Source organism: Ranitomeya variabilis, chromosome 4 (genome assembly GCF_051348905.1).
Source record: "Ranitomeya variabilis isolate aRanVar5 chromosome 4, aRanVar5.hap1, whole genome shotgun sequence".
In the NCBI taxonomy this organism is placed as follows: Eukaryota; Metazoa; Chordata; class Amphibia; order Anura; family Dendrobatidae; genus Ranitomeya; species Ranitomeya variabilis.
In genome coordinates, this window is record NC_135235.1 from 708,595,668 (window position 1) to 708,608,016 (window position 12,349).

Here is a 12,349-nt window from a genome sequence, read left to right on the forward strand (position 1 = left end):
TCTTAACCCTGTTTCCTTTCGTTTGGACCTCCCGGCATCTTTCGCTATCCATAATGTGTTCCATCGGTCGTTGTTGCGGAGATATGAGGTACCGGTGGTTCCTTCTACTGAACCTCCTGCTCCTGTGCTGGTGGAGGGTGAATTGGAGTACGTCGTAGAGAAGATCTTGGACTCCCGTATTTCCAGACGGAGACTTCAATATCTGGTTAAATGGAAAGGCTATGGTCAGGAAGATAATTCTTGGGTAACTGCCTCTGATGTTCATGCCTCGGATTTGGTTCGTGCCTTTCATAGGGCTCATCCAGATCGCCCTGGCGGTTCTTGTGAGGGTTCGGTGCCCCCTCCTTAAGGGGAGGGTACTGTTGTGTATCCGCTTTTTGGGCTCCCCTGGTGGTTGCTGGTGGTACTGGTGACTTGTTTGCACTTTGCTGCTTCTGTTCACCTGCTTCCATCAGTGTTTGGGAGTTTCCTATTTAGCCTTGCTCTCCAGTCATTTCCTTGCCGGTCATCATTGTAACCAGAGCCTTCGGTTGCATGTTCCTGCTACTAGTCTGCTGATCAGCTAAGTGGACTTTGTCCTTTTGTTTTGTACCTTTTGTCCAGTTTGCAGTTTTTGTAATTCTCTGTAGCTGGAAGCTCTTGCGGGCTGAAATTGCCACTCCTGTGTCATGAGTTGACACAGGAGTCTTAAAGTAATTTCAGGATGGTTTTTGAAAGGGTTTTCAGTTGACCGTGAAGTCCTCTTTTGTATCCTTCTGCTATCTAGTAAGTGGACCTCTCTTTGCTAAATCTACTTTCATACTGTGTATGTCTTTTCCTCTTAATTCACCGTTATTACATGTGGGGGGCTGCTATCATCTTTTGGGGTATTTCCCTAGAGGTAAGCCAGGTCTGTTTCTTCCTCTACCAGGCGTAGTTAGTCCTCCGGCTGGCACATGGCATATAGGAAGCCGTAGGTATGCTCCCTGGCTACTGTTAGTTGTGTGGTAGATTTAGCTCACGGTCAACTCGAGTTTCCATCACCCTAAAGCTCGTTCGTTACTTATATGTGTCTTACGTTCCCTTGCCATTGGGAACCATGACAGAAAAGGCTGTCTAACCCTCTGCTGCGGAAGAAACTTGCTCTTCCCTCCTGTGGAGTCAGAAATCAGCTGATCCAGTTTCTCTCCGAATAAGCGACCCCCCTGATACGGAAGGGTTGTAAGCGACTTTTTAGAGGTAGAGTCTGCCCGCCAAGTTCTTAACCAGAGCGCCCTACGAATGGCAATTGCATTAGCCACAGCAGATGAGGCACAATCTGCAGCATCAAAGGATGCATTGATCAGATAGCTACCAGCAAGTGCTATCTGAGAGGACATTTCCGCCAACTCTGCTGGCAAATCCTTTTCCTGAAGAGCCTTTGTTAAAGACTCTGACCAAGACATCATAGCCTTAGCAACCCAAGTTGCCGCAAAAGAGGGAAAAAGTGCAGAACTTGAAGCCTCAAAACCGGAACGAGTCAAGCTCTCTAGAAGACGATCCGTAGGATCCTTAATTGATGAGCCACTAGGAAGAGATAGCAAAGTGTTAGAGGCTAAACGGGACACCGGAGGATCTACAGAAGGATTTTCTGCCCAATTACTACGTAGCTCAGTAGCAAAGGGATACCTAGCCTTCAAGGCTTTTTGCCCTGAAAAACGCTTGTCCGGGTGCTCCCGGTTACGCCGAATCAAGTCCTCAAACTCGGGGTGAGAGGAAAAAACTCTATGGGCTCATTTGGCCCGCTTAAATGAGACTTCGTGATCTGAGGATAAGGCGAGTTCGTCTTCTATCCCCAGAGACTGATTGACAGCCTCAATCAGACTATCTACAGATTCCTGAAACCCAGGTGTCTCAAAATTAAGAGACTCCTCTGACTCATAATCTGTCTCAACTTCCCCGCTCTCTGCTGAGGAAGGAGAACGTGATACAGAACTGCAGGATGCCAAAGCACCTGATGGTCTAGGCGACGGCATGCGAATTCGCTTTCCACGCGTCAGTCTGGTACGAGCGCGGCCCCTGCAGGCCGAAGGCTCCTGGGACCCTGAGGCCTTCTCCGAGACAGATGGATTGCCTGGGTCTGAGGGGATTTAATTGCTTCAGTTAGAGACATCATAGATTGCGACAAGGAAGTGACCCATTCCGGTGGAACTGCCCCAGCCTCAGCTTGAGGGGCAGGAGTCGGAGAGATTGCTGAGGAGCTAGCAGGGGGGGCTCCTGGGTGCGTTGAGAATCGCAGGCCTTGCAGAGATGATTACTCTGGGCATGCGGAAATGCAGCACAACAAGCCACACAAACGGTATATAAGACCGTGTGAGTTTTGACCCTTCTAGACATGGCAATCCGTAAATGCTATACCCAGGGTCTGAGGCTGGGGAAAACAATGCTTCCGCTGTCAGCTGGGGGAGAAGCACTTACCCCAGTCCTGTGTCCCCACGTGTGCAGTGTGGACTGAACCCCCGATGCAGCTACCTTTATCCTCAGTAGATCACAGGAGGCAGAACCGCCGAAATGCGATGCGGCCTGTAGTAGGCCTGAAGCCGGGGCCTCGATTTTCTCCCCAGGCCAGGCATGGAGGAAAGGAGGGGGTGGAACCGGACGTAGACGCGCCGGAGGGGGCGGCGCCACACAGTGCGGTTGGCTGGAGCCAGAATGACCCGGAAGTGCAAGCTGGACGCTGGCCGAGGCCTGCAGACCCGGAAAAGGCTGCGGCGCCGGCCGCACTGTACTGCTGCAGTGCCGGGATGCAAAAAAAGGAACCGCAACACCGACGAAGCTCTGGCGCCGGAGGGGGAGGGGACCGCAGCATCGCTCACTAGATCGGCGCAGAGATGCCCGGAGGCCCTAAAGGTAAACTGTGCCGGTGACAGGAGCCCCCCCCTTCTCTGCCCCCCCATGCAGCTGGGTACACAGGGCCAGCGAATTAGCAGGAATCTAGCGGTCTTATCAAAATGACGGTGCAGGAACCAATGCTCAATTACCTGCACTAGGACAAGGAGAGGGACCGTCCATCACCCCATCTATCACCGCAGGGAGCAGAGGTGTAGAAACAAGGGGGACACACGGACGTCTAGCATAGGGTCTAGATACCTCAGGGTGGTCAGGGCCAAGTCCGGTGTGTGATCCCACGTCGCGGGAAAGGATACGTGGAGAAAACTCGCACGTGCTTGCCCGTTGCTGGTTTTGGGGAGATCGGACCCTCAAAAGGGTCCGTCGCCCTTTCAGTCCATATAATGTAGTGAAGAAAAAAGGGGTCCAAAGGATCCGGGACCCAGAGGTGTGCCTCCTTCGGACACTAAGTAAGAACTGGATTCTCTGGTAGCCAGTGTCAGGGTGTATACTACGGAGGAGGAGCTAAACTTTTTTTATGTCTACTTAGTGTCAGCCTCCTGGTGGCAGAAGCATACACCCACAGTCCTGTATCCCCCAATGAGGCGAAGGAGAAATTTCTAAGCCTCACAATAGCCACAATATTATAGGCATGATCAACAATAATACCAACATTATTATATGCATTATGAAAAAATGGGGGGCAGGTCACTGAAGTACTGACCTGCCATAAGCCAATACAGATGCATATGTAATCAGAGCACCACATAAAGAACCCGTCCACAGCCCGGCCCCAGAGTCCCGCCCAAGAGCACGAGAATCTCTAACTGAAAGCTACAAAAATAATTTTAAAAAAACCACAAGACAGATTTCATCACCAGGTATCAATGTAATCAGTATAATGGCGCTGACCTGCCACTGTCTGTAGGTTACTGTGCACAATCCTGCTGACAGGTTCACTTTAAATTTAGATCTTAGGCATTTGGAAGAGGCGATGGAGAGCTTTTCTTTTTTTTTTTTAAAGACTATCAGGGAGTTACAGACTGACATAAGTGAGGCAGATCAATCCCACCACAATTAAACTATCACATAGAATGAATAGGTAAAAAAAAATGACATTTTTTTATTATACGTTACATTCCCAACAACAACGTATGTACGACAGAAGAACTTCAACAATAAACCAGAGCTGCACTCATTTATGGTGGACCATTGGAGCTACTATGAGTCCTGACCAGAAGATTAGAGAATATAATATTGCTCCCCATTTCAGGAGACATTGTGCAGTAATCTGAATTCCTTAGGATCGAGAACATAATGTAATTTATAACATGGAGTGAAGCCATGAAACCAGGACTGGAGCCAACACATCTCCTGCAGGTGTGAATAAATGTATATTACAGCCATCAGCCGCGCACAGCTCAGAGATATATCACGGCACAGGTGTAATGGATTTTATGTAGTTTATCACAATCTTCCTTGAAGTTAGTTGGTTCTAAAAGAAATTGAAATTTCAGGATAAAGGGAAACTCTGCTGTTATTGTACAATCGATGTGAATACTTTCTGCCCAATGATGACAAAAGTATTCTAGGAGTGATACCTTTATTGGCTAACCAGAAAATAATATGTTTGAAGCTTTCAGAGCACAGTGGCTCCTTCTTCAGGCAAGATTACAAATAGGTTAATAAGAAAAAAGCACAACATTTAAGGAATACTACAGGAGGACATTTGTTCTGGGGTGGGAGGTGGGAATGATGTTCTTAGTTATCTGGAGTCCGTCTGGTGGAGGTGTGAATTGTATCCATGTAGTGACTTATAAATCCAGGTGTTAAATTGAGTCCTAGTGTCAAAGAATTGAACATCTTCATTAGTTTGAATTCTCAAATTTTTCTTTTTCTGTCATCCTTAAAATGACCTTTTAGTATTAAGACTTTTAAGTCTGTCATACTGTGTCCAGTTCCAGAGAAATGTTTTCCCACAGGCGTGTCCATTTCATTCCTGATTGTGTGTCTGTGTAGATTCATCCTAGATGGTAGTTTTTACATGGTTTCCACAATATAGATACTTCCAGGGCACCTCGTACATTGTATCATGTACACCACGTTGGAGGATGTACATGAGAAGGAACCCGTGACCTTATAGTCCTGATTTGTGTTTGGTACACGGACTATATTTGTTGGTAATATGTGAGTACAAGTTTTGCATTTTTTTATTGTTACATGGGAATGTGCCAGTCACTGATGGTGATGACAGGACACTTCTGACAAGGAGATTCCTTAAGTTAGGGGGCCATTTATAGGAGAAAAGTGGTAGTTCTGGGAATATGTCTTTCAATTTGTGGTCTCTGTGGAATATGGGTTGGAGATCAGCACCAATTTTCCTTAGGATGCTCATGTGGGGGTTGTATGTGACCACAAGAAGTACCCTGTTGTTATCCTCTCTCAGTGTGTAATCCAGGAGGCCGTTTCTTGCGTTTCTTGGGACCCTTGTAGCCCTGTGGATCTGATCATCTATTACCAGTGGATGGTATCCTTGTTGTAGGAATGTGTTCCTCAGTGATAGCAGCTGTAGTTCCCTTTCTTTACTGTCTGAACAGATCCGAATATACCTCAGAGCTTGACTGTAGATGATGCATTTTTTGTGTGTCTTGGATGAAAGATGTTCCATCTAAGATATGCCGGATGTCCTGTGGGCTTATGGTAAATTGAGGTTTGTATGGCCTTGTCCTTGATGTATATGGTCATGTCCAGAAAATGTATTTGGGTCTTTGAAAAGTTGCGGGTGAGCTTGATAGTTGGGTGGTACTTGTTGAAGTTATTGTGGAAGGTGAGTAGATTATCTTTTGAGCCTGTCCAGATTATTAGCAGATCATCAATGTAGCGGAAGTATGCAAGAGGTTTAACAGAGCAAGATGACAAAAATTCTTACTCCAGTTTCGCCATAAATAAGTTAGCATATTGTGCAGACATTTTGCTTCCCATAGCGCTGCCCATACACTGTTGGTATAAATTGTTCCCAAAAGAAAAATAGTTGTGATGAAGCACAAACCTGATCTAGCCACAGTGCCGATTCTGTGGCTAGATTGTTCTTTTGAAGGAAATATTTCCATGCTGCAATTCCATCCTCCTGAGGAATGTTGGAATAGAGAGACTCTACATCCATGGTGGCTAGTATCATGTCCTCTGGAAGTGGGCCAGCGCTGACAATTTGCAAAGAGTATCCGTGATGTCCTGGATATAGCTGGGTGTGCGCCTCACTAAGGGTTTCAGAATGTTTTCCACCCAGCCTGAGATATTCTCAGTTAAAGTCCCAATACCAGAGGTGATAGGCCTCCCAGGATTACCTTCTTTATGTATTTTAGGCTGGGTTCACATTGCGTTAATGGCAATGCGTTGACGGCATCTGTTATATAGCGCCACTAACGTTATGTGACGGATGCGTTAGCGCACCCATTGACTGCAATTATGTAGCGCATCGCTAAAGCGTGTCATAATAACGCATTCTGTGACACGCCCTTGGACGTGGTCTGCAGCGTTTCGGGGTCCGTCACCGCTAGTGCAGATGGAGTATCAGCGCTAGCACGATCATATCACGTGATCTTTAACAGCACTTGCGTTAACGCATGCGTTGAACGGACTGCACTAACACAATGTGAACCCAGCCTTAGGCAACATGTAGAAGTTACCCGTTTGGGGATTGTCTGGTGTTAGTTCCAGTATTGAGGATGAAGTAGAAACAAATCCATTGCTGATATGTGTTAGTTCCTCTGTGTATTGTTTGGTCGGATCTCCCTGAAGTGGAGTGTAGTATTTTATATCCAAGAGTTGTCTGTTTGCTTCCTGGATGTAATCTGTCATGTTCATTATGACTACAGCTCCTCCTTTGTCTGCTGGATTGATGATGATATTGTTATTGTCTCTCTTATGGCTTTTCTTTCCTCCATAGTGATATTTTGCGGCACTTTATGGTGTCTGTTCAAAATGTCAGATTTAAGTTTTTTACGGAAACAGTCAATGTAGTGATCCAGAGTTTGGTTGTGGCCAGGTTGCGGGGTCCAGCTTGTCCTCTTTCTTTTTTGCTGTGTCGTTCACATTGTCTTGTGATGTGATATCTGTTATGAAAGAATTCTTTGAGTAGAAATCTGTGGAAGAATTCCTTGATAATCGCTACAGAACTGAGCCCTATCAAGCTGTTTTGTAGGACAGAATGTTAGTCCCTTTGATAGAACATGCATTTCTCTTGTGCTTGGTTCATATTGTGGACACACCTGTGGGAAAACATTTCTCTCTCTGGACATTGTATGACAGACTTAAAAGTCTTAATACTAAAAGGTCATTTTAAGGATGACACAGAAAAAAAAATGTGAGAATTCAAACTAATGAAGATGTTCAATTCTTTGACACTAGGACTCAACTTAACATCTGGATTTATGAGTCACTACATGGATACAATTCACACCTGTGCTCTGAAAGCTGCAAACATATTATTTTCTGGTTAGCCAATTAAGCTATCACTCCTAGAATACTTTTGTCATCATTGGGCAGAAAAGTATTCACATCGATTTTTCTGGCTAACACGGTACCACAATACAATTTGTTATTGTACATCCTGTTATTGTACAGAAAGTCACACTTGGCCCTCACTGCTCAATTGATGAAAATCATATAAAGGAAAAAAGCACCAAACCGATCCAATAGACAAATGTACAAATTTTTTTATTAAATACCATTAAAATACAGAAACAAACATAACAAAAGGGTAATCACAGGAAAATGACAGTGGTCAACCAAGAGCAAGGAAGGCACCACAGTAAAAACAGGCAATAAAACCCAAGGCAAAAACATACGATGTGATTTTACTCACAATTATTATTACCCCTTCTTTCCCCACTTATTTTACCTTCTGTGGTATCCTGACACCTTTCTTCATGTTAAATCGCTCTGTGCGCTCCGTTGTTTGGCATTGCCGACGGCGTCTTCATTACAGCTCTGGGCGGGTTGCGCCCACGGCCCCGCTCACGTGTTCACCCGTGGGTCTGGCCTGGTGACGTGTACTCTCTCATCCGATGACGCCCTCAGTGATTCTTACCTCAGAGCGGTCGACTGTGCATGTGCCGCCTTTTGAGCAAGCGTCACATCCTCTTTCCATACCAATCATGATTAATGCTTCTGACATATATAAGGGCACCATTTCTTCATGACGCCAGACCCCCGGAAAAAGACACTGCGCCGAAACGCGCATTGGGTTGGTAGGCACCACGGCTCTTCAGGTAAACTCCTAGGCATAACCTTTTTATTTTGGCTTGATGGTTCTTGCTTTTTTTTTTACCACTGTGGTTATTGACTTTTTGCACCTCTCCTGTGCCGTTATTCATTTGTATTCTTATACATTCTCCATACCGATTAGATCTTCAAGTGGCACATGTTGTCAGCACAATGCACTTTTTTGAGCATACCTACATAACTATCATTATGTTTTTGCCTTGGGTTTTATTGCCTGTTTTTACTGTGGTGCCTTCCTTGCTCTTGGTTGACCACTGTCATTTTCCTGTGATTACCCTTTTGTTATGTTTGTTTCTGTATTTTAATGGTGTTTAATAAAGTTTTGTACATTTAGGCTATGTTCACACGTTCAGGATTTCCATCCTTTTTTTTTCCTGACTGAAACTGCAGGTCTCTGCAGAAAACGCAGGTGCGTTTTTGGTGCGTTTTTGGTGCGTTTTTTAGTGCGTTTTTTGATGCAGTTTTGTCTGCAGATTGTCTGTGTTTGACAGAAATAAAGTTTACTGCAGTGGGGGGGGAAAAAAAAAAAAAAATGATGTCATTTCCTTGTCCAACCCTTTTCTTCTTCCATCCTCCATTTTGGGACTAAACACCAAAATGAGTGGACGTGTTTTGAATGACAGCGCTCCGCGTTTTGCGCCGCATGCGTCACTGCAGCGCACGCATCCGGGCGCAGAGGACGCAGCAAGTTGCATTTTTGCTGCGTCCAAAATCAATCAAAAAAAGGACGCATGCGGCGCAAAACGCAGCGTTGTGCATGCGTTTTGCTGCGTTTTACTTTGCGTTGTGTGTTGCGGCGCCGACGCTGCGGCGCACAACGCAAATGTGAACATAGCCTAAGTGCCACGTATTTCAGTGCCACGTGCCACGTATTTAAGTGCCACGTATTTAAGTGCCACGTATCACGTATTTCAGTGCCACGTGCCACGTATTTCAGTGCCACGTGCCACGTATTTCAGTGCCACGTGCCACGTATTTAAGTGCCACGTATTTAAGTGCCACGTGCCACGTATTTCAGTGCCACGTGCCACGTATTTAAGTGCCACGTATCACGTATTTCAGTGCCACGTGCCACGTATTTCAGTGCCACGTGCCACGTATTTAAGTGCCACGTATTTAAGTGCCACGTGCCACGTATTTCAGTGCCACGTGCCACGTATTTCAGTGCCACGTGCCACGTATTTCAGTGCCACGTGCCACGTATTTCAGTGCCACGTGCCACGTATTTAAGTGCCACGTATTTCAGTGCCACGTGCCACGTATTTCAGTGCCACGTGCCACGTATTTCAGTGCCACGTGCCACGTATTTCAGTGCCACGTATTTCAGTGCCACGTGCCACGTATTTCAGTGCCACGTGCCACGTATTTCAGTGCCACGTGCCACGTATTTAAGTGCCACGTATTTAAGTGCCACGTGCCACGTATTTCAGTGCTACGTATCACGTATTTAAGTGCCACGTGCCACGTATTTCAGTGCCACGTGCCACGTATTTCAGTGCCACGTGCCACGTATTTCAGTGCCACGTGCCACGTATTTCAGTGCCACGTGCCACGTATTTCAGTGCCACGTGCCACGTATTTAAGTGCCACGTATTTAAGTGCCACGTGCCACGTATTTCAGTGCTACGTATCACGTATTTAAGTGCCACGTGCCACGTATTTCAGTGCCACGTGCCACGTATTTCAGTGCCACGTGCCACGTATTTCAGTGCCACGTGCCACGTATTTCAGTGCCACGTATCACGTATTTAAGTATCCACGTATCCCACGAAGATTTTCCATGGAGAACAGACACATCCAGAGATATGTCTGCTCTCCACGGATGCAGCAACACACTGACAGGAGCCATAGTTCCTGTCGGTGTGTCACTGCGCATGCGCGAGCGAGTTTACCGGCGGTCATTGACCCCGGCACTCTCGCTTAACGGCAGTGCTGCGTGGGAAAGTTCAACGCAGCTGTACTGCTGTTAACCGAGACGCCGGAGTCATTGAACTCCGGAACAGTACGCGATACACTGCTAGGAGCTTCGCTCCTGGCAGTGTATCGCCGGAGAGCAGCCGATCGGCGTGGGACACTCGTTTTATGGATTCTGCGGACAGGGAGTATGAATTTGGTTTATTATTTTTGGATTTTTTCCTGGAGGATCGAGGGCTTCGCCTACAAGTGTGCTGTTAGTGAGTATATACTCTGTGTTATGTGTTGTATGTACTGTACTGTGTGTCATGTATGTGTATTGTGTGTAGGTGTTTGGTGTAAACTTTACTATTGTGCTAAGTCGCCGGACAGAGGGACAACTCTCCCATCCTAATACCGGATGGGAGTAGTAGTCCCATACGGCGACTTAGCACAATGGAGGCACTATCGACACACACACACACACACACACACACACACACACACCCCAAATCAATCAAACGGCCGACACGATCCCCATGCGACGCTATGCCTCCATGTCTCTCCGCCCACGCACTTCCGGCCCCGCACTTCCGCCGGCTTCCCCGCACTTCCTGCAGCAGCGGTTCTGCACATCAAACCGCAGTAAAACACGCAGATATATTTTTGATCTGCGTGTTTTACTGCGATTTTGACCTCACAATGGAGGTCTATGGGTGCAGAACCGCTGCGGTTCAGGAAGAAGAATTGACATGCTCCTTCTTTTTTCCGGGAGCTATTCAGCACGGCTTTTTTTTTAAATTTCCGGACCATGTGCACAGTGTGTCCTGTTTTCCATAGGGTACAGTGTACTGTACCCTGCATGGAAAACAGCTGCGGAACCGCAGCGGCAAAACCGCCGCGGTTCCGCGGTAAAAAACGCACTGTGTGAACATGGCCTTAGTGGTTACTACTCACCTGGGTAGTCACATGTAGGAATCTCCTCTTTACACCGCTCATCACCCCTCACATATGTCTCTGTAGTATTAATATGGGTCAGATCTTCACCCTGAAACAAATATTGTAAAAGTCACAGATAGATGGAAAAGTCATATCCATGATCAGCTCTAATCCTGCCATCTCCACCGTTCTCATTACACAAGTATAAAACATATAATACTGGGGGATAAAACAAGACTGAGCACAAGACCTTCACAGCCGTATACACATCATAGTGGAGATCTCATGACACCTCTCCATCTACCTGATGATCCTGAGGAACATTGGGATCTTCTTGTTTACAGTCCTGTGGAAGACGAGGACAGTGACATCTCTCTGGTGTTGTCCTCTTACTGGATAGATCTGGAGGAAACACATACAAGGACCAAATTCATTTTGTACATACAGATAATTATAGGCCGTGTATTTAGTCCTGTCTATTACCTGGTGATGTGAGGGGCTGGGGAATCTCCATTATGACGTCCTTGTACAGATCTTTGTGTCCTTCTAAATACTCCCACTCCTCCATGGAGAAATAGACGGCGACATCCTGACACCTTATAGGAACCTGACACATACAATGATACCGTCATCCCCCGATCCCTTTATAGCGTTACTGTACAATGTCCTAGCATTCCCAGCAGTGTCACCTCTCCAGTCAGCAGCTCAATCATCTTGTAGATGAGTTCTAGGATCTTCTGGTCATTGATGTCCTCATGTATCAGGGGGTAAGGTGGAGGCCCCGTGATTGGGCTCAGGGGTCTTCCCCATCCCTCAGACACAGGGTCCTGACAGCGCTCACTAGAGGTCTTCTTCACTACTGTGTAATCCTGGTTATGGAGAGACACATTAATAAATCTCACTACAGACATTTCCAGAGTCCTCACCTCTCCAGTTCTGTCCATCTGTTATTCCCATAGATGAGAATGATGTAATGTGACGTCATCAGAATCTCTCACCTCTCCAGTAAGACGGAAGAGGATCTCTAGGGTGAGGTGTAATATTTTCTCTACCATCTTTTCTCTGTCCATATCCATCTTTGCTGGGTAAATCAGGAAAATTTTCTTATGTAGAAGATCTTCACTGAGAGGATCCGATATTGTAGAGACCTGAATGAGAAGAAGATGAGCAGATGTAACATCATAAAAATCCTGTGTAATAATACAAATACTAGAGATAATAAGGGAAACATATGATGAGCTTATTTTACAGTATTCAGTTTTCTTCTTTACATCTACTAATAAAACCTGTATATTTAGGCCACAGACAACAAGCAGTTTCTTCCTTGGAGTCAGCAGCTGAATACGTTCCTCATAGACTCATCTTCCATAAGTCTTCTCTATACTCC

General features: G+C 46.0%; 1 protein-coding gene across 1 annotated transcript in view; it reads right to left on the reverse strand.

Moving 5' to 3' along the window:
• The window catches only part of LOC143766487 (uncharacterized), a 416,280-nt gene that overhangs the window by 72,421 nt on the left and 331,510 nt on the right, over nucleotides 1-12,349 (reverse strand). The window contains exons 9-11 of the mRNA XM_077254203.1: nucleotides 11,446-11,569; nucleotides 11,267-11,364; nucleotides 10,981-11,071 (exon numbers count right to left, since the gene is read on the reverse strand). Of these exons, the coding sequence (XP_077110318.1) occupies nucleotides 10,981-11,071; nucleotides 11,267-11,364; nucleotides 11,446-11,569 (313 nt within the window). The remainder of the gene's footprint in view (nucleotides 1-10,980; nucleotides 11,072-11,266; nucleotides 11,365-11,445; nucleotides 11,570-12,349) is intronic.